Source organism: Megachile rotundata, chromosome 9 (assembly GCF_050947335.1).
Source record: "Megachile rotundata isolate GNS110a chromosome 9, iyMegRotu1, whole genome shotgun sequence".
NCBI classification, from domain to species: domain Eukaryota; kingdom Metazoa; phylum Arthropoda; class Insecta; order Hymenoptera; family Megachilidae; genus Megachile; species Megachile rotundata.
The window spans coordinates 16,002,216-16,018,964 of record NC_134991.1 but is presented as its reverse complement, the minus strand read 5'-3'; the positions used below and the strand labels follow the sequence as shown (position 1 = coordinate 16,018,964).

Here is a 16,749-nt window from a genome sequence, read left to right as displayed (position 1 = left end):
AACGAGTGACACATCCGCGGAGGGTCTCCCATTTCCCCGCCGCTTGCGTTTGAAGCAAGTCTGACCGCAGAGAGGAGACCCCTGCCGTGAGGCGGCAGATCGAGATGAGCCATCAATCGATCGGCCCCGCAGAGATGTGTCCCTGGCGCTACACCAGCACTTGCAGCTCACCTCTGCCGCGTGTTCACAGCGCTATGAACCCCCAATGATCCACTTGGGTTCGGAACGATTGACAAAAAATAGATGAATATACTATAAGCTAACGCGTACAAAGTTTGAGAATTGAGAAGATGAGTGCAAGTTAGAATAAGAGGCACTTACAGGGACCCACCCGCCCTGCCCACAAGCATACACTTAAAACTAACGCGCGCATAAAATTAGCTTAAAAGTAACACATGCATCCCTCGATGATCCCTTGATGATCGATGTCTTCAATCTTCGCGTATACGCATTTCACACATTCACTCATGCATACTACAATATGTTACAATAGACGCAACTTAAAACTAACTTAAAATTACTTAAAATTAATGCATTAGTTGATGATATCCCTCGAAGGAAGTCTTCAATGATGATCTATTCCTTACCTATAGAATGCATGCAGAATTCATGCTAACATGCAAAATTCATATTAACATTTTTGGAATAAAAGTGAAATAAAACTCGAGTCGACTCGATAAAAATACGCAAATAAAATACAATATACGTGGAAAATATCTAAATTAAGAGAAACATGAATCATTAAAATAAAAACCTGAAACATACAAATATAATTGAGACAAGTATGGATCATTAAAAATTACTTACATAAAATTAAAATCTGAAACAGACAAAATGTAATTAGGCACATATGAAAAATTGAATTACTTACATAAAATAAAAATCTGAAACAGACAAAATGTAATTAGACAAAATAACAAGTTTACTTACATAAAATAAAAACCTGAAACACACAAAAGTAGTTAAGATAACTATGAAACAATAAAAATTACTTTCATAAAATAAAAATCTGAAACAGACAAAATGTAATTAGGCAGATATAACAAACTGAATTACTTACATAAAATAAAAATCTGAAACGGACAAATATTTATTAACATAGACAATAAATTACTTACTTAAAATAAATTCCTGAAACAGACAAATATTTTTTAATAAAGAAAATAAATTACTTACTTAAAATAAATTCCTGAAACAGACAAATATTTATTAATAAAGAAAATAAATTACTTACTTACAATAAATTCCTGAAACAGACAAATATTTATTAATAAAGAAAATAAATTACTTACTTACAATAAATTCCTGAAACAGACAAATATTTATTAATAAAGAAAATAAATTACTTACTTACAATAAATTCCTGAAACAGACAAATATTTATTAATAAAGAAAATAAATTGCATACTTACAATAAATTCCTGAAACAGACAAATATTTATTAATAAAGAAAATAAATTACTTACTTACAATAAATTCCTGAAACACACAAATATTTATTAATAAAGAAAATAAATTACTTACTTACAATAAATTCCTGAAACACACAAATATTTATTAGTAAAGAAAATAAATTACTTACTTACAATAAATTCCTGAAACAGACAAATATTTATTAATAAAGAAAATAAATTGCATACTTACAATAAATTCCTGAAACAGACAAATATTTATTAATAAAGAAAATAAATTACTTACTTACAATAAATTCCTGAAACACACAAATATTTATTAGTAAAGAAAATAAATTACTTACTTACAATAAATTCCTGAAACAGACAAATAATTATTAACATAGGAAATAAATTGCATACTTACAATAAATTCCTGAAAAAGACAAATATTTATTAACATAGAAAATAAATTACTTACTTAAAATAAATTCCTGAAACAGACAAATATTTATTAATAAAGAAAATAAATTACTTACAACAAATTCCTGAAACAGACAAATATTTATTAATAAAGAAAATAAATTACTTACTTACAATAAATTCCTGAAACAGACAAATATTTATTAATAAAGAAAATAAATTACTTACTTACAATAAATTCCTGAAACAGACAAATATTTATTAATAAAGAAAATAAATTGCATACTTACAATAAATTCCTGAAACAGACAAATATTTATTAATAAAGAAAATAAATTACTTACTTACAATAAATTCCTGAAACACACAAATATTTATTAATAAAGAAAATAAATTACTTACTTACAATAAATTCCTGAAACAGACAAATAATTATTAACATAGGAAATAAATTACTTACAACAAATTCCTGAAACAGACAAATATTTATTAATAAAGAAAATAAATTACTTACTTACAATAAATTCCTGAAACAGACAAATAATTATTAACATAGGAAATAAATTGCATACTTACAATAAATTCCTGAAAAAGACAAATATTTATTAACATAGAAAATAAATTACTTACTTAAAATAAATTCCTGAAACAGACAAATATTTATTAATAAAGAAAATAAATTACTTACAACAAATTCCTGAAACAAACAAATATTTATTAATAAAGAAAATAAATTACTTACTTACAATAAATTCCTGAAACAGACAAATAATTATTAACATAGGAAATAAATTGCATACTTACAATAAATTCCTGAAAAAGACAAATATTTATTAACATAGAAAATAAATTACTTACTTGAAATAAATTCCTGAAACAGACAAATAATTATTAACATAGAAAATAAATTACTTACAACAAATTCCTGAAACAGACAAATATTTATTAATAAAGAAAATAAATTACTTACTTACAATAAATTCCTGAAACAGACAAATATTTATTAATAAAGAAAATAAATTACTTACTTACAATAAATTCCTGAAACAGACAAATAATTATTAACATAGGAAATAAATTGCATACTTACAATAAATTCCTGAAAAAGACAAATATTTATTAACATAGAAAATAAATTACTTACTTGAAATAAATTCCTGAAACAGACAAATAATTATTAACATAGAAAATAAATTACTTACTTACAATAAATTCCTGAAACAGACAAATAATTATTAATAAAGAAAATAAATTACTTACTTAAAATAAATTCCTGAAACAGACAAATAATTATTAATAAAGAAAATAAATTACTTACTTAAAATAAAACCTGAAACAGATAAAAGTAATTATGGCAGAAAATGGAAGGAGAAAAAAATGAAATCTCCCTTTATACGAAACGAAACTCTTGAAAAATCGAGATCATAGGCTTTGAAAACCTTAAAATCCGAAATGAAATTATAGATTCAAAAACCTCAACTCCGAAATAAAAAGACGTAGAGATTAAGAAACCTCAAAACTTGAAATAAAATCACGGTACTCTTTGAAAACCTCAAATTTGAAATAAAAACCTAAAGAGATTAAAAATTTCAAGACCGAATTGAAATCACCAGGTGGTCCAAAGACTTCGACGCTCGAAGTAATATTGTCGCATGAAATGAAAGAGAATCTGAAATCAAAGTACAAGAATTAAAAACCAATCAAAAAATAAAGTTAGAGAGAGGATGAAATAACGTGTTGAAAACTTTGAAGCTAGAAATAAAATAAGATAGAGTATTAGAGGCCCTATCAGTGAGTACAGGATGCAGGACACACACCATTCACACACTCACGCATACTATAATACATTTTAAATGCCCTACATGTACCTCTTATTCTAAAATTGCACTCGCATATAAAACTTTGTAAAAATTGTAAGAAGATAGGAAAGAAAGTTGGAAGAACTTTCTTTTAAGTTTGGAGAAATTGAGAAAAAAAGTACAAAAAATAACAAACTATTACTATAATCTAATATGTAAGTTAAAAAATTGTGACAAAGATGAGTGCAATTTAGAATAAGAGGTACTTACAATGTGCGCAGGCTTTTCGCCACATGACGTGACGAAAAACCTGCGCCCGAGCCCACCCTTCCTCCCACAAGCTCGGAATTAATGTAAAACTTTATAATGCACTGTACATAACTTACCAAAAATAAAATGCTGAAATAAATAAAAGTTATTAAGACAAAAATGAATGATTTCGTTACTTACTTGAAATAAATATCTGAAACCGACAAGAATAATTATGACAATTATGAAATATTGAATTACTTACATAAAATAAAAATCTGAAACAGACAAAATTCTATTAACACAGAAAATTGTGGGAGGAGGAGGAAAATTTTTCTTTATTTCGTACAAGAATTTCAAAGAATACAAAACGCAATGAAAATTGCGGATTTGAGGTGACAACATAACTTACGAAAGAAGAAACACTAAAACAGACAAAAATTTATTAGCACAGAAATTTAAGAAGAGAGAACAACTTACCAAGAATTAAATTCTGAAACTCACAAAAATTTCTTAACATAGAAAATTTCGATCAATTTAAGAACTTACCAAAAATTAAATTCTGAAACAGACAAAAGTTTATTAATATAGATTTTACAGAACAGAGAACTTACCAATAATTAAATTCTGAAACAGACAAAAATTTATTAACATAGAAAATTTCGATCAATTTAAGAACTTACCAAAAATTAAATTCTGAAACAGACAAAAGTTTATTAATATAGATTTTACAGAGAACTTACCAAGAATTAAATTCTGAAACTCACAAAAATTTATTAACATAGAAAATTTCGATCAATTTAAGAACTTACCAAGAATTAAATTCTGAAACAGACAAAAGTTTATTAATATAGATTTTACAGAGAACTTACCAAGAATTAAATTCTGAAACAGACAAAAGTTTACTAACCTATACAATTGTAGGAAAAAAAGTGAAACGACAATATCGAAAAACAGAAAACACAATAAAAATTACGAATTCAAGATCAATCAACAATAAAACATTTTATACAAAATCAATTTCTGAAACAGAGAAAAATAATTAACACATAAAATTGAGGGAAATTAAAATCGCGAAGGGATATACAAATATCGTATCTCGAAATATAATCGCGAAGGGATATAAAAATCTCTAATTTCGCAATAAAATCGCGAAGGGATACTAAAATCTCTAATTTCGTAATAAAATCGCGAAAGTATAAAAATCTCGAATCGCGAAGGGATATGCAAATCTCTAATCTCAAAATTTAATCGCGAAGTTATGCAAAAATCTCTAATTTTGAAATTTAATTGGGAGGGCATAAAAATCTCGAATCGCGAAGGAATACAAATAAAATCGCGAGTGGCTATGCTCGTAAAAATTCGAGCAAAACGCGACGATACATTTCGTATCGTTCAAAAAGCACATGTAAAATACAAGAAAATAATAGCGAGCATAGTGACAAAATGACTGTCCATCCTAAGATCTTAGGATGGACATTCATTAATAGTTCCCCTCTTCTTTGGCAACTTTTGCCGGGGCTCTTCGGCATATAGCCTCTTCTCTCTTCGGCAAAGCCTCACAAAAATCACTCGCGAAATTTTACGGTAACTCGGACATTCTTAGTTTTCAATTACATAAATTCTCAATTTTGCTATCAATCTCCATAAACAGATAGCAGACAGTTTTATAAAAATAAAATTGCATTACTATCCATTTATTTCGATCGATAAGAAAATCGAAATTTTATGTAATATCTAATAAGTTAGTTTGATAATCAAGAAAAATACTAAAAAAAAGATATACGACCAGCGATTCTTAGAATGCGCTGTCCGTAAAAGAATGTCCGAGCAGATTATTTTATTTCACTACACTTCACTTCACTGTATACTTCATTTTTGCAGTCGGATCTAGAATCCGACTGCGACTTACAAACTAAAAGGCCTGGCCTGAACGAACAATCGAGTTCAAGAGATATTAAATATATTCATATTTAATTTTTCTCTTCTCGATTTTTCGTAAACCCCCCAGATGCAAGCATCTCACGTGTGAGAGAGGAGGAGAGAGAAACGTGAAAGCTTGCTCTGGCCCTACCTACTTAAAACTAACTCATTCACACCAGAAGTAAGCTACCTGCCTGCCTATCGCTATATTTAAAAAATTGCAAAGTCCATTCACACAAAAACACACTCCACGGTTCTCACACATACCACCCGGGTGCAAAAAAGCCTAATCCTAGGGAGTACGTCCCGGGACGTCTCCGACACCCGAGTTCAATACTACATTCACACTCTAAGTTCATACCTTTTTGCTGAAATCGATCGACAATCGACAGTGAACATACATATTTCATTTTCGTACTCTTTCGAATATTCAATGTAATATGCACATGTAATAATTTAAACTACTCATACAATTTTCTAACTTAATCAATTTATAAAATTTTCAAATGACTCTACTTGCATTTTGTATGCATTTTCAAATGACTCTACTTGCATTTTGTATGCATTTTCAAATAGAATTTTGCAAAATTTAAAAAGTAAATCTATAGTTTAATCGACACAAGGTCCACGACCTAACCACACACACACGTGTAACTTGTGTCGATAATTCACTGTCAATTTGTCGATCGCCAAACATCTTAAAACTAAACCGTGTCCACCTGCCCTAACTCATGCGAGTAGCAACTAAGCACGCGCATGAATTTAGAGCATAAAAATGAACACGGCCACATGTATTTTGACCTACCAGTTTTCTTCATGTGTGCTGAAAATCCTGAGCTAAAAAACATGATTAGAAACATGCTAATAAAGTGTCTTCCAGCAAAAATTGACTTTAACTTTAAAAAATTTTCAAAATGGAAAATGGAAGATCACTTTGCAAAAATCTAAGTATCGGTTGTTTCATTTTTAACAGATTTGTGATATCAAAGTAAATTTCTAAATGACTCAAACATTCGTAAATAACTTTGATATCGAAATCTGTTTCTCGCGATACTTTCTTGTACATATGTATTTAAAAAATTTTCACGCGTACGTAAAAATTGAAAGTGACTCGATAACTTTATGAAAGTGACTCGAAAAGTACTGTGAAATCGGAGGGTCATCCGACTTCTATGTACTAATTTTAATTTTTAATTGAAAAGAAGTTAAAACGCGATGTACAAGAAAACCCTGACCTGAGCTAATAAATGAAATAAACAGTTTGTACGAATTTTGCACGATCGTACAGTCGTGGTCACTATGCTCGCTCAAAAATATAAAATACAACCAGTTCCCGTGTCGCTTCGGACCATTCGTCCTACGACATGATGGGAACCGGAGGAACCATAAAGCATGCGACTCACCGATCGCTGACTTGCGCCACTGCGATCGCTTTACCGGTAAAGCATCAGATTCATACTGCTTTGGACTGCTTTGGATTGGTTTGGACTGCTTTGGTAACGTTTGGATTTGGCAGGTTGACCATTGGATTGGCAGAGTGATCATTGGATTGGCAGAGTGACCATTGGATTGGCAGAGTGGCCTTCTGTAATCATAGCAGGACAACAATTTAGTAACTGTCTATCAATTTGCATTTCGATTGGTTTTTTTAACTTTGAAAAACATACATGCAAACTACATTACAAAAACTGGTAATAAATTTGCAAACGTGTATCAAAACGTATAGTCACTCAGTGAAACATTATAAAATATTCGAAAAAATATGTCAATGCACTTGAATAATTATTGTATGGCACAGGTTAAAACGTTTGCAAATTTATACCGAAACACATAGATAACTACATGGTAAAACACATTAAAACACCAGTGCAAGTATTCCAAAACATTTAAATAACCACTCCATAATACACACTAAAACACCAGTAACAATTTGTTAAAACATTTAAATAACCACTCCATAAAATATATTAAAACACCAGTAACAATATGTCAAAACACTTAAATAATCATTCCACATAATACACTAAACCACCAGTAACAATATGTCAAAACAATTAAATAAACATTGCATAAAGTACACCAATACCCAATAACAGTTTGTAAAAGCACTTAAATAATCACTCCACAAAATACATTAAAACAGTAAAAAATTAATAAAACATTCAAATAACCGCACCATAAAACACAGTAATAAATCCGTATACACATGCACAATCACTTAAGGAAACACACTAGTAAAGTCACTGATAGTTGTAGAACCACACCATAAATTTTATTAATACACCCCCATAATTAATAAAAAATAATTATTAAAGCACATTAAACACTAGTAATAACACACTAGGTACACTAATATATCCGTATATGCATGCAGGTAACACACTGGTTAAGTCACTGACACTTGTAGAATCACACCATAAAATTTGTTAATACACCCGCATATTTATTAAAAAGTATTTATTAAAACACACTAAACACTTATTAAAGCACAGTAGGTAATACAGGGACAAGCACAATATCGGTAAAGTAAACCCTTGACTCGTACCGGTAAGTGTTGACAGGGCCGACCCGACCTCCTCGACTTCCAAAACAAAACTGAGCAGCGGCGACCTCTTCAAGTGTAAGTGCGATTGGTAGTTTACAGTAGCCAATTAGACATCACGTAATCGACCAATAGATCAAATCGAAGTGCAAGAGTGATTGCTAGTGTACAGTAGCCAATCAGACATCATGTAATCCACCAATAGCGTGCAGCCACTCTCATTGGTTGCTGTATAATTATTCTAACGTCATATTTTGTATAATTTTATATTTTTTGGTAGTTTATTAACAAATTTATTGTTGTAATTATTTAAATTTATTAATTGTTTTTAACTTAATCTTGCAGATATGTTGCAAAATGATTATTTATTAATATACATATATGTATATATCGTGAATTATACATATAATATAATATAATGGCTGCAAACGTAAAAAATAATAATAATCATAAATAAATTTAATATTACTTTTATTATATATAATCTGTTGTATTATTTAACCCTTTTATTCTCTTTCCTGCAATTTTCTTCAGATTTATTTTTTTTTCCTTACTAGGGCCTAATGATATCTTATATTTCATCAGAGTGTATACGCTACTGAGGACTTCTACGGATAGCTTACTGCGCATGCACTGGGACTGCCCAACACTGCTTCAGTGGGCTCCTCACTATTTAATGTTGTCTCTACACATAAGCTTCTTTCGCCGGCAATTATATAGAAAGTCCACTGAAGTTAGCCGAATTTTACGAATCGACTATAATCTACCGTCCAATAATAAATGGAGAAACACTGTTCATGTCATATTTTCCTTCTATAGAATAGTAAGCAATGGGTTTTGAAATTTAAATGTTATTCATATAGCCGTTAGTAGCAAAAAGTTTATTTATTTCCATATTATTGTTATAAAATGATCGTGATACCCACTGGTTGAAATATTTCTTTCACTCTGTTGATAAAATAATTAGTCACAAATACTTAATTTCACATACAGTGTTACTAACCTTGTATTAATGTGATGGCCGTAAGCGCTTCTTTTCATCGTAATGTATTGTTATTGTCTCAAATAATTCAGCCTAGTGATGAATTCAGGAAACATTTTCGTGAGGTATATTTTTCATAAAAAATTATTATACTTTTAAGTCTAATATCAATCTACTTGTTAGTTATCAACATTTTTATTTACAGGGAATGTTTGACAAACCAAATACAATCGGTTTCTTACATATTTCTCATTATTTATTGACAATATATGATTCGGAGCGTTTTAAAAAATTAATAGAATGGCCAGTAATTTGTAAAAAGACTGAAGTTAAATATCGTAACAATGTTAAAGATTATTTAACAACTATATCCTTGGAAAATCCGGACATTGGTTTTCCAAACATACTTATGTCTCACTTAATTCATGCTGGTGGCAATAAATTTACAACTATCATGTGGAAATTATCCGAAGTAGTAGTGCGAAAATATATTACCAGAGAAAGTATGATATTTTTCATAAACAGTATCTTGTTGATATGTTTTTTCTCATTGTTTGTCATAATAAACATCAATGAAATTTTATTACACTATTAAAATGAATCCCATTTACTATAATAAATTCCTGTTTTTATAGTAATTCCTGTGCATCTATAGATGAAATATACATTGTCTATAGATGCAAAAGGGATAATAACAGTATTAAGAATATTGTATCATTTAATTTTTTTTTTATAGCTGATTACAATATTATGTTCGCACCACAAGTTGGACCTAAAGGACATTTAGCAAAGAAATTTGTTCAAGAAACTAATGTAAAAGTTAATTTAAATATTTCTAGTAATCATAAAAATTTATCAGAGATGGAAAATGCAACTAAAGTTGTTTTAGAGTAATACACATATCATTTGTTTGCTTTATTTATATATTAACAAACTTTAATTAAAATATTAATTTTATTTTATTTTTTAGGAAAGAGAAAGAAATACTAACTAATATTGTAAGAGAAATTTTTGAAAAAGAACAGTCAATTGAAATTCTTTCAGAGGAAGCACCTGTGCATCCTTCAATTAAAAAATGTTTAAGAGATATAAATGATGAAGAAGTGATAAAAAGTTAATATTATACATATATTTATTTGTATATATATATATACATTCTAGTTTCAATTTGTTTAAAAGAAATAATCATGCATTGATTTTAGTGTGGAGAAAAAATGTCACTGATGGATTAAATCGTATACAAAAAAAAAATTCAATTTTAAAAGGTATAGAACAGCTTGTTTCTAAAGTAAATAATATAATATCAAGTAATAGTAATGATATTGGGGTATTAGATGGTAAACAAGTACAAAAGATAAGTTGTTCAGAAATTTCAGAATTATGTTCTGTGGACAAACAGGTACATTGCACAATATGACATATATTTGCTCATAGTGTACAAAAAATAAAATCAACAATATTTTAAATTTCAGTGCCTTCTGTTTCAATCATACAAAGATAATAAGTTAGTATTAAATAACTTTCTGATATTATTTAATTATTTACTAATTCAATTACATCAACGACTGAAAATAAATACAAAGGATATTTCAAAGTGTTTATTACAAGTAGAAGCTAGTTGTAAAGATATAAAAGCAGCATCAAATATTATTCAATCATATCTATCAGATATTATAAAACTGTTATCAGAATCTCAAGATATTTTATGTCAGAAGAATGTACAAAATGTAGTTTATGATGATACTGTATCACCTATAATGAACAATGTGGTTTTAATGTTATCTCCTCGTATAAAAATTGATACAAACTATAATAATGAAGAAAGTGATCTACAGAAACTATTACAACTTACTCCTGTGGAAGGTATTAAATGTAAAAAAATTGTGTTAACTGTAGAAAGTGTCAAATATTTAAAAATATATATAAATATTTTTTTCAGATGCACATAAATCACTATTTTCACGGTATAAACGTTTGAAACAAAATCATACATCACATGGATCAAAGTTAAGGGAAAATTTGTTAGTATCACGAATTAATTTTAACGATACAATTTTAACTCCAAATAGTGAAAACTCATCTTTACACGCACATACAATATTTAGGAGAAATTTACCGACATTTAAACAAGCAGAAAAATACTCCCGATTATTTTCTAATCGTACAAAAAGGGCTAATAGGACAGGTTTGTAAATAATAGAAAATATTTATTAATATTAATATTTTATTTTATAGTAAAAGACTTTCTTTTTTAACAGCAAATTCCAGTATAATGTCTATACCGTGTTCTTCAAATGCAAATTCAACAGCACTTATAAATGCAATTGAAGAAATACATGATATGTCAGAACTGAATTTAAACATTTCAGCAAAAAGTCTTTGTAATACGAGTGCAGAATTTATTACTCCTGAAAAATTAACTGCCAAACAAATTGAATGTAAAAACAGGATGGAAATGGAAAATATAGTACATGAACTTCCAAATAAACTTACTATACATGATGTATGTGAAACAATACAAGAAAAAATGAATAATGGTTGTGACAATAATGTAAAAGTTGAAGAAAGAAGACAACCGAGGCGTTCAATCGGAGATTTAGTTGAACGTTATAAAAACTTGCTTGAATTTAGCAATCGTACATCGAATTCTAAAATCAATTGTGTAAAATATGGTGATAAATAGTTGTAAGAATTGACAATTTATATTGTAAAATTGACTATCTATAAATATGGAAAAATATACATTTTTACATGTTGCTTAATAATGATACTTAATTATTAGTAACTTTATAAATCTTATACACAATTTATACTTTATAGAATAAAAGCAAACCGCGCGTATATTCAAATGTATGTCCCCGGGAGGAAACCAACGACCAAGTTGAAGAAATCTTCATTACCCACCATAGTATTCATACATTGGCGTATACTGTACCTAATTCACAATCGACATATATATATGTATATAATACATTTTTAAATTTCTAGATTCCTTGATTAGCATATTCTTGTATTCGTATATCTCTAGATCCCTAACGCGTTTACTTAGTATAAACAAAATAATTCAGGAATTTTTATTTATACTCTGTAGCTCTACACCCTATCTTGTTTTATCTAAACACTCCCTTACGTGTTTATGAAAATGAACCTGAATGTATTGCCGGTAATCATCCGGTGATAGAATTATGTTTATATCTTAAGGTTATGCGTTTTAACCAAATGTTATAGTGACAGAACTAAAAGTTATTATTACATATCGTGGTACCCATAATGAATTATGGATAAAGAATTGCGGAATAATTATTAAGTTAATTCAATTTTATTAAATAAAAGTAAAAATATGAAATTGGTGAAGCCAAACTGGGTTACACATGATGGTCTGTAAAAAATATAATATTTAAATACATTTTTCTTTAATATTTATAATGAATATGCCTAAGTTTAAAGTGTAATTATTATTTAGGATACTCAATATTTTCTGTGGATATACATCCAGATGGAAAAAGGTTTGCCACTGGTGGTCAAGGTATACTAACTGTCCTTTTATTTTTTGATAAAAGTAATGTTTTAATTATAATTGTACTATAAATTTCATTCCAGGTGGAGATTCTGGAAGGGTTGTTATATGGAATATGGAACCAGTAGTTAATGAAATTGCAGAATTAGATGAAAATATTCCAAAGATGCTATGTCAGTTAGATAATCATCTTGGTATAAACACATGATAAAATTAATACATTAAATGCTATAATATATAATATATTAATACATTTGTTATTTGTATAGCATGCGTCAATTGTGTTAGATGGAGTAATAATGGATTATTAGCATCAGGTGGTGTAGATAAATTAATTATGATTTGGAGATTATCTGGAGGATCAGGTGGCAGTACTTTGTTTGGTGGAAAATCAAGTGTGGAAACATGGCGTTGTATAGCTACATTACGTTCACATGAAGCTGATGTACTTGATCTTGCATGGGCACCTCACAGTCCATGGTTAGCTTCTGCATCAGTGGATAACAGTGTAATTGTATGGGATGCTTCCAAATTTCCAGCTATTGTCGCTGTTCTAAAAGGTCACACAGGATTTGTAAAAGGAATTACTTGGGATCCAGTAGGAAAATATTTAGCCTCTCAGTCTGATGATAAAACATTACGAGTATGGCGCACTACAGATTGGACTGAAGCAGCTCTAATATCAGAACCATTTGATGAATGTGGTGGAACAACTCACGTTTTAAGACTTTCTTGGAGTCCAGATGGTCAGTATTTAGTATCAGCTCATGCAATGAATGGTGGAGGTCCCACTGCACAAATAATTGAAAGAGATGGATGGACACAAGATAAAGATTTTGTTGGGCATCGTAAAGCTGTTACATGTGTAGTATGTATTAAAAATAAAAAGATATTATTTTATTTAGAAGTGTTTGTTAAGTATCTGATTCTTTAATTATTCATTCATTGCTTATTGCAGAGATTTAACGGTAATATTTTACAAAAAAAGCAGCCAGGTTCTTCAAAACCACAACAGTATTGCTGTGTTGCTATAGGATCTCGCGATCGTTCTCTTTCTGTATGGTTAACATCGCTAAAACGACCTTTGGTGGTAATACACGAATTGTTTACACATTCAGTCTTAGATGCTAGTTGGTCACCATGTGGTCTTAGATTAGCTGCTTGTTCTTGGGATGGATCTGTTGTGCTTATTGAATTTACACAGCAGGAATTAGGTCAACCACTTGATCCTGCTGAACAAGTAAGTATTGTACATAAATTGTTTAAACCAATAAAATATTAATAACTTTTATTTTATTATAGAGTAGTCTTCATGAACGTTTGTATGGTAAACCATTGGTTCAAGGTGGTTGCACTGTAATGGAAGCACCTGAACTTCTTAATTTAAAAACATCAGCACCTCCAACACAACCAATTCAAAGTCCTTCAAATACAACTTCTGTTCAGCCACCAACTACTACTTCAACCACTCCTGCTAAAGGTCCTATCAACAAACAAATTGAGACAAGGACATCAGATGGCAAAAGACGAATAACTCCAATGTTTATACCACCACCGTCTGATAGAATGTTAATTAACTTACACTTTTACGAAATTATAAATAGGTTTTGGATGATATATATATGAAATAAATAATTTATTTTTTTTAGAGATTCATCAAGTGGTATACTAGGAACACCAACATTTACAAGTCAAGTTAAAAGTTCAATTGTTATAGAAAAACGAAATGACGTTGTAGCACCTAACGTTACAACTTCTATAAATCCAGCCAACGCAAATACTTCAGCTTCTACACTTACTTTGAAACGACGGGAACAGTCTACGCCAAGACCACATCCCACATCATTTAATAAAAAACCAAAAGTCACATCTGAGAGGAATACAAATCAAGTCATACTTCCTCCTTTAAAACCATCCAATTCATTATCTCAACAAGCTGGTCACTATGCAGTAACCGTAACTAATAATCAAGGTTTATCCCATTTGCAAGTATTTAAAGGTACAGATTCTGAACCAACCTGGGATTTATATTTGGGATACAGTGCTGTTGCTTTAGCAGCATCACCAGCTGTTATAGCACTTGGTTTAGAAGATGGTAGTCTTCATACATTTCATCCTGCAAAAGGGTGTCGACCAGCGCCTCCTTTAGCTCCACCTGCACCACTTGCAAAAGTTCACGCAGTTGGAAATGCAGTAACTATTTTTCTTAACTTACATATATACAAATATATTTATACTAATCATTAGTATTTCTAGGTAATGGTCATTTCAAGCTGTGGTGCAGTACGTGTTTGGGAAATAGGATATTCATGCAGAATGATAGTTTCAACTTCTGCAGCACATTTAGCAGTACCTGGCACCTCTCTACTATCTTGTACTTTATACAATGGAATGCCACATTTAGCTTTCACTAATGCTAGGGCGTATATGTATCATAAAGAAATGGGTATACAAGTTATATTGCCTAACTTGAAAAATATATTATATTTAGCATATTGTTTATTTAAAATGTATGATACTTTTAGGTACATGGCTATTAATTGGTGATAGTCAAGATCCAATATGGCGCTGGGCATCATTTAATGCATCATCTGTTACTGGCAACAGAGCTCCCAGAGGTCCACTTTTTTCTTTGCAGGAAGGACTACTTAGAACTGCTGGAAATACTCTACCTAATCCCAGATTACCTCATAGTGCTCCAAGTGTAGTCTCTTATTTGGAACAACAATTACTTGCTTCCAAAGCTCTTGGAAGTACTCAGGAATATATACATTGGCTTATGGCCTTGGTATCATTTCTATTAACTCAAGGTATGCATTTAAAAATGTTTGTTATTTGTGATTTTTTATTTAATAGTACATCTTACAAAATATTATACTTTCAGATGGATTGGAAAAACGTCTGAGGTTAATCTTAGATGAACTTTTGGGTCCAAGTCATACATCAGCTTCTAAAAGTATATGGGATCCTTTAATTTTGGTACTGATTTTAGCATTACTATTTCATATTCAGATTATGTATCATATCTAAAATCAAGATATTATTATGTAAGATACTAATGTAACAATATATTTCTGTGCCTTTTCCTACAGGGAATTAAGAAACATAAACTTTTGGAAGATGTATTGTCTGTTGTTGGTGGACATCTTCGTTGGCAAAGATTGTATCTTGAGTATACAGAGCAACTAACTGCATTAAAAAATCAAATTAATTAAAAGTATCTGATCGTAACATAGATCTGATAGAACCTATAGAATTTTATATTATAACTAAAATGGTATCAAAAATGATCAAGGTATGGTTTAGATTCCGTACTAAATGTAACACATAAACGTACTTAGTGCGAAACTATAAAAGTAATGAAAGTTTAATTTATTTTCGATATTTTATGTACGTTTATTTAATTCATATACTATATTAATTACTTAATAAAACATATCAGAAGTCAACAATGATGTGCAGTTAGAAAATAAATGTGTGAATTTATATACATTTACAACTAATTTAAGTTCCAGAAAGTACCTATTAATTTTTTGATACCAATTTAGACCTCAATCTGTATTTCCTGTATATTTTTAAAAACAAATATGTACAGACTTTTTTATATCTTGTACAACACGATAATTAAAATAAATTCATAATAAAAATAATATTTTATATAAAATAAATATTGCATTTTCAATATTAATAGTTGTAAATAATGCAACATGAAAGGTATGTACGCTAAGCTAGTTTTTATATATATATTTTAATAATTCATAAATTCAATATGACAAGAATCACTTACGAATTATAATTTTAGTTTAATATATTCCACATAATTCATTTTTTCATACAATTCATTAGTCTCACAACTTTGCTCTAACGCGACAATAAAATTGAAATTTAAAATTAACAATAAATAGACTCATTCCTGATTTCTT

General features: G+C 29.3%; 2 protein-coding genes across 3 annotated transcripts; both read left to right on the top strand.

The window, feature by feature from the left end:
- The first annotated feature begins 8,994 nt into the window (after window positions 1-8,994).
- LOC100881427 (uncharacterized) lies at window positions 8,995-12,074 on the top strand. Of its 2 annotated transcripts, none has more exons than XM_012286219.2 (8): window positions 8,995-9,434; window positions 9,515-9,812; window positions 10,046-10,199; window positions 10,280-10,422; window positions 10,512-10,708; window positions 10,782-11,181; window positions 11,249-11,494; window positions 11,568-12,074. In XM_012286219.2, exons 1-8 carry the CDS (start codon window positions 9,345-9,347, stop codon window positions 11,990-11,992), a joined length of 1,953 nt encoding a protein of 650 aa, XP_012141609.1. In that variant the 5' UTR covers window positions 8,995-9,344; the 3' UTR covers window positions 11,993-12,074. The 2 variants fall into 2 exon arrangements, with proteins under 2 accessions (XP_012141609.1, XP_003703793.1); XM_003703745.3 differs by having other exon boundaries at window positions 8,997-9,434; window positions 10,782-11,172.
- A 235-nt stretch (window positions 12,075-12,309) lies between these two features.
- Window positions 12,310-16,494, top strand: Hira (histone cell cycle regulator-like protein). The gene is made up of 11 exons (XM_003703712.3): window positions 12,310-12,686; window positions 12,773-12,835; window positions 12,910-13,020; window positions 13,096-13,694; window positions 13,785-14,066; window positions 14,129-14,394; window positions 14,476-15,019; window positions 15,083-15,272; window positions 15,352-15,636; window positions 15,711-15,805; window positions 15,919-16,494. The coding sequence occupies exons 1-11, from the start codon at window positions 12,650-12,652 to the stop codon at window positions 16,039-16,041; spliced, it is 2,595 nt and encodes an 864-aa protein (XP_003703760.1). The 5' UTR covers window positions 12,310-12,649; the 3' UTR covers window positions 16,042-16,494.
- Window positions 16,495-16,749: the final 255 nt, after the last annotated feature.

Coding starts and splice junctions, on each gene's coding strand:
- LOC100881427 (XM_012286219.2), top strand. CDS start 9,345: ATGGCCGTAAGCGCTTCTTTTCATCGTAATGTATTGTTATTGTCTCAA. Junction 9,435..9,514: donor TCAGGAAACATTTTCGTGAG/GTATATTTTTCA, acceptor TTTTATTTACAG/GGAATGTTTGACAAACCAAA. Junction 11,495..11,567: donor AAAAAGGGCTAATAGGACAG/GTTTGTAAATAA, acceptor CTTTTTTAACAG/CAAATTCCAGTATAATGTCT.
- Hira (XM_003703712.3), top strand. CDS start 12,650: ATGAAATTGGTGAAGCCAAACTGGGTTACACATGATG. Junction 13,021..13,095: donor TCAGTTAGATAATCATCTTG/GTATAAACACAT, acceptor TTATTTGTATAG/CATGCGTCAATTGTGTTAGA. Junction 13,695..13,784: donor GTAAAGCTGTTACATGTGTA/GTATGTATTAAA, acceptor TGCTTATTGCAG/AGATTTAACGGTAATATTTT.